Genomic DNA, 15,046 nt, shown 5'->3' with positions numbered 1-15,046 from the left:
TGCCCTTTCTCCCCTTCATCTAAGCCAAGTCTTTTAGTTCTCAACTAGGCTCTATTTTCTGTTTTCCTTGACTATTCTCTATCCTGTATCCCCTCCCCAGTCTGAATTATTGAAGCCCTCTAAGGGCTTCATGAGCTTACTCTGTATGAGGCAGTGTGTATTATCAAGTGGGTGGAGGCTGGAGCCAAATTCCCTGGGTTTGAGCCATGTTACTACTACTCCTGACCTTCGACACTTAATTTCATTATCACTTCACTTTGCCTTTATGTAAAATAAAGCTAGTAATATAACTTAATTGGTTTTCTGGAAGATGAAATCAGATTGTGTAGGTCAAAAATGCTCAAAACAGTATCTGGCCCACAGTAAATAACACAATTTTTAGCTGTTACTCTTTACACAGTAATTCCTGTTACTTTGTCTCTTCCCTATATTATACTAAAAATTCCTTAAAGGCAGAAGTATTGCCTGTTCACCCTTGAATCCTAAGCATCTGATATGTAGCTGGGTTTTATATTTACTGAATTTTCTTATTCGTGTTCTTCCACTGCTTAAATAAATCTTTCCACTGCCTTCAGTTTGGTCTCAATTTGTTACAATGATCATCAAGGACCAAGACACTAGACTTTCTCTGAACATGTCATTTGTTCTCATATAACAATGTTACCTTTTTTTCCCCTTCAAATTATATTTCTTTTATAAAGCCAGTTATGAAGTAGCGAAACAAAATTATTTTCATTCCTTTGGACAATAAACTTAAAGTTTCCTTGCAGATTTTACCATAATATATAGTTAAGTAATTTTTGGTCACTTCAGGAGCTTCAATTTCTCAATAGTCTGTTTAAATCAAATGTGTACCCTGGAGCCTCCATAAATGTTTAAATCAAATCTGTTAAGTGAATTGCAAAGCCATTTTAAAATAAATATAATTCATTTTCCCAATTAAAAACAAAACGAGTAGGTTTTTGTGACAAGTGAGCTGGTTGCATCCTGAGCTGCATCTGGGTAGGCCTGGGACACCAACTAGGAAAGCACATTTAGTACCAGAGCCGGTAAAGTGGTGGCTGCCAAGGGACCGGGCCAGACTTGTCCTAATTAAATCTTCGATTCCCAGAACTGAATCAGGAGTCCCGCGGAGCGACAGAAAACATCTTTGCCCTGAGGCTGGAAGGTCCGCCAGTAGGTGTTTCAGGTGAGCAAACCGAGCTACCTAAGCGCAGTAAACGCAGCCGATTACCCGTAAATAACTCGCAGCCTAATCTCTGGAAAGACTTATTCCGGGGACATCCGGGATGCAGGGGGCGGGGCGACGTCCGGACGTTGTGTCACGTTCCCCGGCTTGTTCCGCTTCCCCGCCCCTCTCCGCACTGTGACGTTCCCAGGGAGGAACGAAGCGTAAACAGCGCAGGGCATTTCGGGAGCGGGAGTGTTTCACGCAGGAAGCAGGCTCCATTTTAGCGCCGCTGGCCGTTGCCATCTGTTTCCCTACCCTCCCCTTTGCCCCCTCCCGTCCCCAAGTCTCAACGGGTAGGCTGGGCCTAGGCCTCCGGAGGCTGGAGTGCAAGGAGGGAACGGAGAAAGGGCAGAAGCGGGGAGAAAAAGGGTGAGTCGCGAAAGGTGAGTGGTGGAGGCCACGGTGCGAAGCGCGCAGCCCGGCGTACGGACTGACGGACGTGCCTGTGCTAGTGCTGCCGCGGCTGGGGCCCCCGCGCGAGTCGCGTCGGAGCGGCGACGGCGGCGGCGGCAGCAGCGGAAACAGGAGAGGAGCAATGGCGGCCGACAGCCGGGAGGAGAAAGGTTAGTGCGAGGAAAGGTGACGGGCGGAGGCGGGGCTCGGGAGTGGATCAGTGGAACCGCGGTTCTGGGTTGCGGGATGGGGGTTGGGAGGTTAGCTTCCCGACGCGGAGCCGGTCCCCCGCACCGGGACCCTTGAACTCATTGGAAGAGACCAGGCCTGCTCTTTCCCGGTTCGGTCTCCATTTGACTTAACACTTCATCTAGCCTATGGTTTTTCTTTGATCCTAATTCTCCTCTTCACTTTCCGTTTAGCTGTCCTGGGCGCAGCTGAGAGAAGGCCTGTTCTGAGTTGCGGGCCCTTAGGTTTATTTTCTGGCAGGATTATGCGTATGTAATGCGTATTTTCAGTACATCCTTTTCTGTTAGGCTACATTTCAAAATCCCTTAATGCCACGATCAAAGCTGGTAGTCTAGTAAGTGAGCATATTTAAGAAGTCGTATAGGTGGATTATGGATCTCGAGAAATACCTACAAATAACTTGAGGCTGTTTTTGTTACATGGGCAAAGTGGAAAGAAGTGCCCATTTGGTTCCTCGAATACTTATTTTGGAAGACATGATGTTTGAAAAAAGATAATTATATGAATTAGGCCTGCAAAAAAAAAAATCCTGGCCACTATTTTGATGGAAACACATTTTGTGTAGCTCCCAGGGGGTATAACCGGGAACAAATGGGTGTAATTTATAGAGAGCTGGAGGGATAAAATTATGGAGAAATATAGGAAGAACTGATGTATCAGAACCGAACCTCATGTCTTTTAAAACACTGACCTCTCAGGACCTAGAGATGTGAATGTAGGTCCTGGATCAGTACATGTCTGGAGAATGGTCTCAGTCAGATGCTTCCTTAAGTTCTTTTCCAACCCTAAATTAGCATGATAGTTTTGGAAAGCTTGTATTTGATAAAGAAAAAATGTTGCACAGCTTACTGCTCTGTATTTCACAGACCTACCCTCTCCTGTGCCTAATTAATTTTGGGTAGGGATTTGTTAAATGGGCTCTAGAGTCTAGTTGCACTAGGCCTGTGCTTTTTTCTTAAGTTTTCTCCTTAAGAAGTGTCTTCATACTTCAAATTGCTCTAGGATAGGGAAAAGTTTGGGAAGGGGAGTGGGTGGGAATGTTTTTTAAGATATTGCTCCTATCTTAAAGCAGCTCAATAATTAGGTTATAGTAGTTTGATTTTTTAAATGAATTCTAAAAAAATCTGCATCCCCATTTTTTTGAGAAATCAGAATGTGAACATAGGATTGCATGGTGTTAGTGAATAAAGGAAACTGCTTTTAATTAGTAAAGTCCGTTATTAAACTAGATAATTTTAATCAATAATAATTAGTCAAAGTTTGATTGTTTCAGAGTGTACTCTGTGAGCTTTGTGTATAGGAGTGGATGGACAGTGGTTGTGGTGGGTGAAAAATCAAATACAATGAATAAAACTCAGTACTCTGAAGAATTCATTGTTAAGATGAACGTAGTTATAAATCAGTAATAGGCACAGTAATGTACATTGAGGAAGGAAAGTGGGTCATGTTTTGAATATTTTGTGTTAGAAACAGATTTATTGATGATAATGCAGTTCAAATACATAAATTTTATAACTAATTGGGGAGTAGTAATGCCACCTATTAGCAGTACTTAGCATAAATTGTCCAGTTTTTGAAAGGCCTCACATTTGTGTAGTTTTTAAAAAACTTGATTTCTATAATTGAACTTATGTATTTTAAAACTTCTGATATAAGTGCTTATCTTTATAGTTTAGATCAAAGATTATGTAGGTCACTGGGGAAGCTAGCAAATACAGTCCTACTAGAATTGCTTATTTAATTTTGGAATGGGAAGATTTCTAGAATAACTCATTTTGCAAATAAGGAAACAGGCCTAGGGTATTTCACTTACTTGTTCGTTGTCACACAGCTAGAATAATAGCCAGAATTAGAATTGACTCTTCCTTCTCATACTTGAACAAGAAAAAGTGGGAAGCTAAGTACTTACTGTCATCAGTTATCTTAAGAAACATTAGAAGATTATAAAGATAACCCCTGTAAGAATCTTATACATGTCACATACCTTAGGTCCCTTTTAAATGATTTCATAAATGGGGTAAGATTTTGATAAGAAATGAGTTTAAGTTGTAGAGATTTGCTATTCATCACTGAACAGGCAAAAGACTTTTGGTTATAAAGTCATTCGATTATTGGGCTTTGCACATTAGCTGTGTAATAAACACATTAAGTTCTATAATGGTTCTATGATACCCATACTTAGAAACTGAAGCCTATATAACTGGACAAATTGCCAGCTGCCTCTGATTCCTGTGGTGATTATTTGTCCCAAAAGTAGATTTGAAGGACATTGGAATGGTGGTGGTGGTAACTAATGTTAAATGCCATTCCCCCTCCCCCCAACCCCCTTCAAGCTGTTGTTTCTATCTAGTTCTATCTAGTTGTGTAGGACACAGTTCCCTGGCCCACGCTCGTGGTATTAGGAGCCTTGCATTACCCCCCCACACACACACACACGCACACAGTTGGTCTCCGGTCACTGGTCGGCCGCTCACAACAGCTCGCGGCCGCTCTTGCTGGCTGCCCTCGCTGGTTGCCAGCCTCTAACACGGGCCACCGGCTGCTCATGGCAGCACACAGTAGCCCATGCCGACCTCCAGCTGCTCACAGCAGCCCACCTCCAGAGAGAACCATTGTTCACAATCTTAGCTGTAAAGGGCACAGCTCAATGGCCCATGTGGGAATCAAACCAGCGACGCGCTCCAACCACCTGAGCCACCTGGCCGGCCCAAATACCATTTTTCCATATGAGGAAAGACACATCTTTTATATTACAAACACCTTGTATGAATTTTAGGCTTTTATAAAGTTCTCTCCAAAGCATAGTTATAAAAGGGTAATGTATCCAAAGTGTGGATAATTACCACTTTCATAAGTAACATGTTTTCTATATTACCAAACTGGAAGCTCCAAGAGGGCCAGTAGCATGTCTGTCTTGTTCACCAGGTTCCTAGTGTACGGTGATTGTGTCTTATGCCTTGCAGGGTTGTAAATCGTTAGCCCAAGGAATTCATTAATAACTGACTAGTTACATGACATTTGCTATCGATGTCCAAAGCCAAGAGTTTCAAAGTTTAAATTATATATGTACACACACATGCAGGCAAGTACATATACATATATACACAGTTATACATATGCACACATGTATATACATCTTGTGGCCCTCACTATATAGTAAGTCCATAGCATAAAATTGACTGTTGGCCCACTTTAGTTAGGTATCTCTAAAGTATAGAGTAGTATGTATTTGATATGCTAATGTATTTGTTTTACCCATAGAAGTAGGATAAAAAATTAAAAATGTTCCATGTAGACTTCAAATGTATGCTTTTTGGAAGACAAGAAATTTGGATGGGATGGGAAATCCTAGTCTCTACACTTCATAAGAGGAATGACAGATTTGAATGACAAAAAAGTAACTGAGAAACTGGTCTAATGTGAAATGTAACAGAAGGGTAGGTTCCAGGAAATCTTGTTCAATTGTCAAACCCTACTCAAATTATTAAATGAATAAAATAAAAAGTATAATGTACTCTGGTGACCTGTTTTGGAAAAGAAAATGTATAGTATATTTAACTACCCGGTTTTCTTTCTCTAAATACGCTGGGTCTTAAGTCTGATGCTAGCCCCTGAAATAAATAATGCTTTGTATCTCCTGACCCAGAAGCTTTCCAGGGGTCAAAAAAAAAAAGACGACTGTGTCTCAGATAAAGGTTAATTTTCTACACTGATACTCCCGAGGTTAAGATTTGTGGTCTTCCTGGGCCAGGAATTTCAAGAGTAAGGTTTAATTCTGGTATAGTGGAAAGAGCACTGCATTTGAATTCATAGTTGTGAGATTTTAGTCATCACTTTAATTCTGTGGCCTTCATTTTGAAATTCTTGTTACATACATAACCTTTTAAAGGTTAAAACTACTTTGCAAGCAGTTAGATTTTTAAGTTCACATGTTTATCTAAAACAAAAATCCCCCAATCAAGCAACAAAATAAAATACAAGCCTTGTTTCTTCTGACATCTTAACCAGTTTTTGAACAGGCTCTAAAAATAATGATTCTCTTTATTTCCTTGTTTTGAGTCCTATACCCCTGAATCTGTACATTTATCTCAAAATTCAGTTTGCTAATAGCTTGAGTTGATAAGTGAGATCGTGCGAGCTTTCACCAGTGATCAAAATAAAGGTCATATATACATCATATATTGTGAATGCAAAATGTTCACAGATGATTGCACATCCTTCCACAGAAGACTCAAGCTAGCAGCAGCCTCTTTTGTTTTGTTTTTAATTGAGGCAACATTTAAAAGTCATGCAATTCCAAATAAAAATCTGAATTTGGGGATCCTCTTGAAAATTTGGAAGATTAGACAACACTGTTTGCATCCTGTCAAGGCAGTTAATCCACTGGAGTTGAGAAGGCTTGTCCCTGTAGCATTCTTACTGTTTCACAAAGTACATATTGTATACTAAAACTAGAATTTGGCGTACCTATGCCTCAGTGTCTATTGAACTGAATCTTCAATTTATTTGCAGTTATTAACATCAGTATTTTACTCAGGATTTGCAGGCTTATATGCATAGTAAGGTCAGGCAGATAAAGTACTTGCTTAATACAATAGGTGATGGTGAGTATTAGGTTAAAAAAAATAAAAGCAAGTATGGTCTGTGTTCAGACAGTATTAGTAAATACACTGATTTACCAGGCATAAACCCAGATTTTCTCATGCATAACCTCGACATATATTACCTTCTCTGTGTCTTAACGGAAGACTATCAGGACTGCTCCAGCTGGTAGTTTTCAGGTGATAATCTGGGCCTCTAATGATTAAATAGTCCTTTAAAAAATACTGGATCTGGATTTTTATATTAAATAGTTATTAGAGTTTTCAAAAAAAGACAAGCGTTTAAGAACTAGATTCATCTTTCTGGCTGTTAGTGTATAACTCTAAGATGGATGTGAATTTTAGCCGTAAATGGAAACATACTGAAGCATTTTGTGTTTCATTTGAGCTAATTCATTGCACTGACACGTGAAAGAAATTCATTTTGTGGCATGGTAAATTCAGTTTTCGAGGTTTTAAAATATTTTTTTAAGACTAGCTCTTTATATAGACTTAACCAGAGAAACTTAATGTTAAGTGCTTTATCATAGAAATGATAAAGCATTAGAGTTATTTTTATCGTATGTAAATTGTATGTTCATAGAACTCTTCTTAACCTGGAATTTTCTAACCCTTTTTCATTTAACTGTTACTATGCTTATGTTGGGTTGCTGCTGTCAAACTACTATGAAGTAATTGAATACATACATATTTCTATACAGAATAATAATGTTAAATTTCAGGACAGAGTGATTTGAAACATTTATTAAGGTAATTTAAAGAAAGTCACCCTAGGGAACTTGCGGACATTGCTGTATCTCTCAAAGAGTTATTTCTTTCCAAAAAGGATATGTCAGTGATGATTGGTCTCTAACCTGCAGTAGCTTCTGAAAATCTTAAAATAATCTTTTCTTCATGGCCAATTCTAAATTGAAAAAAAAATGAATTAAAATATGTGCTAAGTGTACTTTTTCTAGCCAATGAAAGAAGGGGTCAGAAGAAGCACTTTAAGTTAGCTTTATAACCCAATGTTGTAAACTTTCATTTTTTTAAAACCAGACTTTGGGCTTTAAAAAATACACCTTACAGGGCGGCCGGATGGCTCAGTTGGTTAGAGCGCAAACTCGCACCAACAAAGTTACTGGTTCAATCCCCGCATGGGATGGTGGGCTGCGCCCTCTGCAACTAAAGATTGAAAACGACAACTGGCCTTGGAGCTGAGCTGCGCCCTCCACAACCAGATTAAAGGACAATGACTTGGAGCTGATGGGCCCTGGAGAAACACACTGTTCTCCAATATTCCCCAATAAAACGTATTGAAAAAAAAAATGCACCTTACAGTTAAAATACTTAAATTTAAACAAAACTAAGTAGATGGTAGTTTTGGAAACATCTACCAAGTATTTGACACTTCTCCCAACAATAAATGGAGTCTCTGTCTCCTGTTTAAACCTGGGTAGACTGTTGTGATTACCTCTGAATAAAATGTAGTGTTGCTGAGCTTCTTCTGCCTGGCCCTTTCTCTGTTGGGATCTGTACCTCTTTAGAGGCCTAAACTACCATGTAAGAGGTCTGCCTACCCTGAAGCTGCCATGGTGGAGAGTGACCACAGAAAGAAATGCCCTAGAAACCCCAGCTGTTTTGAGTCTTCCCAGCCTAGGTGCCAGCCAGACATGCGAATACACAAGCCTTCAGATGATGCTAACTCTAGCCACCGTCTAACTGCAGCCGTCTGAGAGACCCTGGTTGAACTCCAGAACCATAAGCAATAATGATTTCTGGGTGGCATGTATAGCAGTAGATAATCAGATCATGTATATATTTATCTGAGTTAAAGAAGATTTTGTTTTGTGTTTTGGACCAAATTTTGTATGTCATGTACCCTAGTTATTAAGGTTTGTGGCAGGCGAGATTTATTAGAATCTGATAGTAATAGGAAAAGACTTACAGGTTGAAAACTCACCAGGAGATTCACATAATTGCCTTCCTGTGCCCTTCCCCAAACATTGATATTTTATTTTAAATGCCTCAGAGGTGAAGAAACTGGAGCTCAGACTGGTATTTCCCCAAGGCCTAGCTTAAATGATAATCTGGATTTTCATACTACTTCTGAATCCAGATCTCTTTCCTGTATATCATATTTCAGTAAACAAATAATGGTACGTGATAGAGAAAAGTAACTTGTGGTCATTTATATCATGGGTTGGCAAACTGTTTGTAAAAGGTCTGACTATAAATGATATTTTAGGCTTTATGTGAGCCATACAAGGTGTTTGTCATATATTCTTGTTTGCTTTTGTGTTTCTAAACACAACCTTAAAAATGCAGGAACCTTTCTTTTCTCGTGGGTCAAAAACAAGCCATGGGCTGAATTCATTCATCCTGCAGGTCTTAGTTTGCCGATATTGTGATAAAACCATGGTTAGCTTATTGATATCACTGACTATAATACAGATGAAAATGTGTAGACCAGTAAGTGAGGATGTTAATGGTTGATTTTAAAGTAAATTTAAGATGCAGTAATATTAGTAATACAGAGCTCTCTGGTACACTAATTTGAAATTAATCTACTAGTGCATGCTACCTTTTAATCATTTGCATTTTGTTTCTTTACACTTTGTTTAAAGGTGCTTTTAATGTTCCTCATCTAATTTAACCCTAGATTTAGAAAGCCTGAACTCTAGACTCACATCCATTTGTTTCTAGACAAGTAAATTTGGTGAACTTGAACTTTTGAGCTTCTATGTCTTTTTCTGCAAAGTAATGGTAGAACATACCTTATGTGTTTCATATGACTATATATGATGTATGTGAAAGTGATAGTATTGAAAAAGGAAGCATTGGTTAATATTTGTTTTAAAAATTTGTAGATGCTTTCTAAAGCTGCAACAAATCTCTAAAATTTGACTAATATAATTATTAAAGCTTTTTAAAGCAGTACTTCTTTAAAATAGGGAAACCATGATTCAGGCATATCTGAAATTTAAATTGATTTAAATTAAACTGCACAGTTCTTTCATTCTGTGTTAGATTTAGCACATATAAAACGTATAATTTCATGTGAATTCAAGCTTTGGGTTGATATGTCTAATTAAGAATTAGTGGTTTCATGAAGAGATTTGTGTAGCACTGTTTATTTACTTGCCTATTTTGTTGTGATAGTTTAAAATTTTTTGTTTCAACACATGTATTTCTGTCATGATTTGTTGGGACCCACTTTTTTACTGACTAGCGAGCTTTTACCCAAGAATCATTAAATATGTGCAAAACTTGAACTTTTTTCTATCAAGTTACATGTTTTTTTATTTATAATATAGAGTCTAAAAATTGTTTGCCACCTTTCATATCTCGAGAGAATTTCCTCCTTGGTGAAAAAGGTGAATCCAGAAGATGAGAGAAGCCTTTTTGATTGGCATGCCTTGATTTTAAATAACATTTAAATGAATAAGTAACCAAAAATATAGTATATATTCATTTTAGAAAAGTGGTAAAATACAGATAAACATTGTTACCACCCAAAGAAATCAATTGCTGTGCCATTCCATATATTCATTTTAGAAAAGTGGTACAATACAGATAAACATTGTTACCACCCAAAGAAATCAATTGCTGTGCCATCCAGGCATATGTAATTTTCAGATGTTCTGAATTAGCGACTGTGTCTGGCTCCAAATACAGAGGAAGGTGTTAGTTACATTTTCCATGTCCTACCTAACTTTGCTTTCCTTCTTATAATGCCTACCTTAACTGTTGTATTTCTCTTTAGTCACTTAATTTCTGTCACCGTTTGGGGAACTGAATCCCAACTAACTTGTTTATAGACAAGGGTTCATAACCATTGCTATACTTTGAGTGTGTTTGCTTTTTGGTTGGAGCCATAAATTGTCCTATCATCAGTTTCATGACTTTATACCTCTCATTACCACACCTTAGATTTAGAAAGATATTTTTGATACCGAATACTTAGTGTTGAAAACATTCACCTTTAGTGCGTTATTTTTAAAAATAAATTTAAAGAAGAAAGAAACATTTGCATGTATTTTTAAGATTATTTTTTGAGGGTGGCGTGGGGTGGCAAAACTGAGTTATAAGTTTTCATGATCATTGAATAGTATGTCAATTATAGTCAGTAGTTGCCTCGTGTGAACAAGTTACACTTTTATAGTCCATACCAGCAGCCTCAAACATTTTTGATTATGTAGCACGTCCATTTTTTTCTTTTAACTTTATTTTGACATTATTTCGGGCAAAAAGGATCACTGTAAGAATAGTGCGAATAATTTTCCTTTTCAACTGCATTCCACAAATGTTAACATTTTACCACATTTGTCTTTCTTATTCATATTCTCTCTCACACATTCTAAGTGTATATATGTGGATGGGATATATGCATGCAGACACTTTTTTCTTGAACCATTTGTCAGTTGGAGGCACGATCCTGCTTTGTCCCTAAATACTGAAGAATGTATTTCCTAAAAATTAGGACTTTTACTTAACTATAGTACATACTTTCAAAAGTGGGAAGTTAACATTGATACTTATTACCGTGTTTCCCCCAAAATAAGACCTACCCAGAAAACAAGCCCTAGCATGATTTTTCAGGATGACATTCCCTGAACATAAGCCCTAATGCTTCTTTTAGAGCAAAACTTAATGTAAGACTCGGTCTTATTTTCGGGGAAACACGGTATAATCTACAGACCTTATTTAGATTTCACTAGTTTTCCCAGTTGTGTTTCAGATCAAGTGCTATGTTCATTTAATCATGTCACTTTGGTCTCCTTTAAATTGGAGTACTTCCTTAGTGTTTGTATTTCATGCCATTGACATTTTTGGACCCTTAATTTGGGTTTGTTTGATGTTTCCTCAGGTGTAGGTTCAGATTTTGCATTTTTCATAGTAATATCACAGAATAGGTCTATATTCAGCACATCATACCAGGAGGTCCATGATGTTGATTTGACCCATTATTGATGATAACAACTTTTATTACTTGGTTACTCTGGAATCTGCCAGTTTATCTTTTGGTAATCAATAAGTATCTTGCAGGGATTTAACAAATCCTTAATAAATGTATGGTTTTGAGTTATACACATGTATTTCTATACTAATTTATCATGCACATTTTAAGCAGTTACAAAATATAAAAATTAAAGGAGTGAGATACAAATGTAGAAGTGCTGACGTTTTATTTTGTACCCCAGTATATTCCTTCCACACCCTCTGGGGTGTATACTCCGGGGCTTTGTTGAGCAGACTGTATCACACCCATTATCTTGTATAGTTTTATAGGAATTATTCTTATGTCTTAATTCTGAAGTGAAAGCTTCTTGAGGGTTATGTTCTTATTCTGTAGCCTCAGCATAGCAACTACTCAAAGATAAATGCTTAATGATAATGATTTTTCCATATTTTCAATTTTCTTGCTTTCAGATGGAGAACTTAATGTTTTAGATGATATTTTGACTGAAGTACCAGAACAGGATGATGAACTGTATAATCCAGAGAGTGAACAAGATAAAAACGAGAAAAAGGGTATGGAAGATTTCTGTTATTTTTTTTTAAATAACAGTTTAAATAGAGATTTAATTTCTTAAGAAAGTGACTTTGCTTTTGTACTTGTTTCTTGAGACAGTTAATACCAAAAACACAATCATACACTGTGGTATCTAATTCCATATGAATAAGAGTAATGCTGTTTCAAATGTGTGAAACATGTCAAATAAATTAATTTATTTCAATGTATGAGAGTTATGTTTGCTTTACGATTAACTTTGGAGTAAAAAATATTTCAGAATATTTTAAATAAATGAGGTTTTTTTTCCTCTCTGATACATAGTATCTTCATGTTTGGTGAAATAAATGGAATACGCAAATACTTTTATATGTCTTTTTAAATTGTGTTTTTAAGGATCAAAAAGAAAAAGTGACCGAATGGATTCTACTGACAGCAAGCGACAAAAGCCTTCTGTTCATTCAAGACAATTGATTTCTAAGCCACTGAGCTCATCAGTTAGCAATAACAAAAGAATAGTTAGTACAAAAGGAAAGTCAGTCACAGAGTACAAAAATGAAGAATATCAAAGATCTGAAAGAAACAAGCGTCTGGAAGCTGATCGAAAAATTCGTTTGTCAAGCAGTGCCTCCAGAGAACCTTACAAGACTCAACCTGACAAAACTTGTCTCCGGAAAAGGGATGCTGAAAGGAGGGCCAAATCCCCTACACCAGATGGTTCTGAGGTAGTAAATATTATTGCAGATATAAAACAGCAATTTTTTTGAGGCTTTAGAACTATTTATTCACTGTGACCTTGTGTATTATATGACTCTTGATTCCCTTTTTCTTTAAACATCAGAGAATTGGGCTTGAAGTGGATAGACGTGCAAGCAGATCCAGCCAATCTTCTAAGGAAGAAGTTAACTCTGAAGAATATGTCTCTGACCACGAGACTGGCAGCAGTGGTTCTTCTGATGAGCAAGGCAACAACACTGAGAATGAGGAGGAAGGGGTGGAAGATGTGGAGGAAGATGAAGAGGTAGAAGAAGATGCAGAGGAAGATGAGGTGGATGAAGATGGAGAGGAGGAGGAGGAGGAGGAGGAAGAAGAGGAGGAGGAGGAGGAAGAAGATGAAGAAGAATATGAACAGGATGAGCGAGATCAGAAGGAAGAGGGAAACGATTATGACACTCGAAGTGAGGCTAGTGACTCTGAGTCTGAATCCGTTTCCTTCACAGATGGGTCTGTCAGATCTGGTTCAGGCACAGATGGATCAGGTATTACTTTTTATTTGTAAAAATTTATTTTTTTTTAAAAAATATTTGACCTGTTTTATTTTTAAACATGCTTAAATTGACTTATAAAAAGTTTTGAGGAGATGGGGGATGTGAGAAAGACTGTCTTGCGGTTATTTTTAGTTAATTATATGCTCTTGAGTATTATAAATATGTGCGTTTTATTTTATTTTCCCCTCCCAGCTCCCCTGCCACTCCGGTTCAAGCCGTTGTTTCTCAGTCTTGTTGTGTAGGACACAGCTCCCTGGCCCATGCTGGTATTATGAGCCTTGCGCTGCAACCCCGCCCCCCCCCGCCCCCCCCAGGCAGTCTGGCCACCTGCTGCTCCTGGCAGCACATGGTAGCCCACAGCAGCACAGTAGCCGACACCAGCCCACGGCAGTCCAGCTCCAGGGAGAGCCATTGTTCACCATCTTAGTTGTAGAGGCTGCAGCTCACTGGCCCATGTAGGAATCGAACCTGCGACCTCGACATTAGCACAGTGTTTCAACCACGTGAGCCGCTGGGCTGGCCCCAATATATGCATTTGAATAAGATTTACATACCTTTGTAAAGACGTTTTACAGCTACAAATTGATTGTGTTATAAATGAACACAAGTCCGATTTTTTTCTCTGTAAGGGAAATGTATTTCAGATTTTCATGTTATACAATTCTTAGATTTTCATATTAGTCAACAACAGCTTATTTGGACACTGATGTACTTGAAGTATATTCATATGGAACCCGTCTGCTCCTTATGACGATATTTACATGTTAAATGCCTCTAGACTTCCATTATGTGGCAATAGAAATCAAAACAATTCTGTTCCTTTCTTTTGGTAGCACAAACTTTCATTTCCATATCAGTGTTGACTCTCTGGGGCAGGGGCTCTAGATGGCTGGGCATAAAGGTGCAAAATGCAAACGAGTATTAAAATTCTTGTGGAGAGACTGGGTAAGCATCTTGGGTCATTCGTTCGTTACTACATGTCGTACCACTTTATACCTGTCCGATCCATGTAAATGTAGCAATCTTAGGTAATTGCAGTCACTAGGTTAAGGGGTTGCTTTTTGAGGGGTAAATTCAGAAGTTATAGCAAGGAGAGGTCAGTGTACTTAAAGATCTTTGGCCACTCTATGATGATTATACTCTCACAGCTGTCTTGCGTAAAGATGCAGCCAGATCAGCTACATAAGCAAAATGTACTAAACATTGGAATACAAGAAAAATCCTATTCTTTTGATATATAGGATAGTTACAAATTCATTATTATAGAATTTTAATCATTTTAGTAGTACATTGTTAGTAAATCATATTCTCGATATAGCTGATAGAGCAAATGGCCAGCTATTTCTAGTTCTTTTGGTAATCAATAAGTATCTTGCAGGGATTTAACAAATCCTTAATAAAAAGGATTGGCAATTGAAGTGCTTTCAATCTTCTGCTCACTAGAGATCTAACTTTGGGAGTTGTAGACAGGTTTTCAAAGGGAGTTGAAGGATAAAAAATTAAATGGAATAGATGAGTAGTTGGGTTTGATATTAAAAACTTGTGGAATATTTAATACTACTCTTATCATACATTTTGAAAACTGATGGGATATATTATAATTTTAATAGTGAATCGAGAACAAAAATTACATTGGTAATATAAAAGAATGTTTATTTATTATGGAGAAGTGTATAGCACCCGTGGGGTTAGGAACATTTTATTAATAGGAATCTTTATTTTGGTAACCATGTTATACACTATTTCTTAGAATTAAATGTTTGTCTTGTTTCAGTCCTTCAAGGGAGATTGATTTAAATGGGTAGGGCCT

The 15,046-nt window shown here is 37.6% G+C and overlaps 1 protein-coding gene across 4 annotated transcripts in view; it reads left to right on the top strand.

Moving 5' to 3' along the window:
- The first annotated feature begins 1,413 nt into the window (after positions 1–1,413).
- YTHDC1 (YTH N6-methyladenosine RNA binding protein C1) overlaps positions 1,414–15,046 on the top strand; it is a 32,789-nt gene continuing 19,156 nt past the window's right edge. For 3 of the 4 annotated variants that reach the window (XM_019715648.2, XM_019715647.2, XM_019715644.2), the window contains exons 1-4: positions 1,419–1,794; positions 11,887–11,988; positions 12,365–12,693; positions 12,810–13,227. In XM_019715648.2, coding sequence (XP_019571207.2) covers positions 1,767–1,794; positions 11,887–11,988; positions 12,365–12,693; positions 12,810–13,227 — 877 coding nt within the window. In that variant the 5' untranslated portion in view covers positions 1,419–1,766. Of the gene's footprint in view, positions 1,795–11,886; positions 11,989–12,364; positions 12,694–12,809; positions 13,228–15,046 lie in introns of all 4 variants that reach the window. The other variant, XM_019715645.2, reaches the window with a different exon arrangement.

The sequence above is a fragment of the Rhinolophus sinicus genome, linkage group LG02, assembly GCF_036562045.2.
Source record: "Rhinolophus sinicus isolate RSC01 linkage group LG02, ASM3656204v1, whole genome shotgun sequence".
Lineage (NCBI taxonomy): Eukaryota > Metazoa > Chordata > Mammalia > Chiroptera > Rhinolophidae > Rhinolophus > Rhinolophus sinicus.
This window is presented reverse-complemented; position numbering and strand designations above follow the sequence as displayed.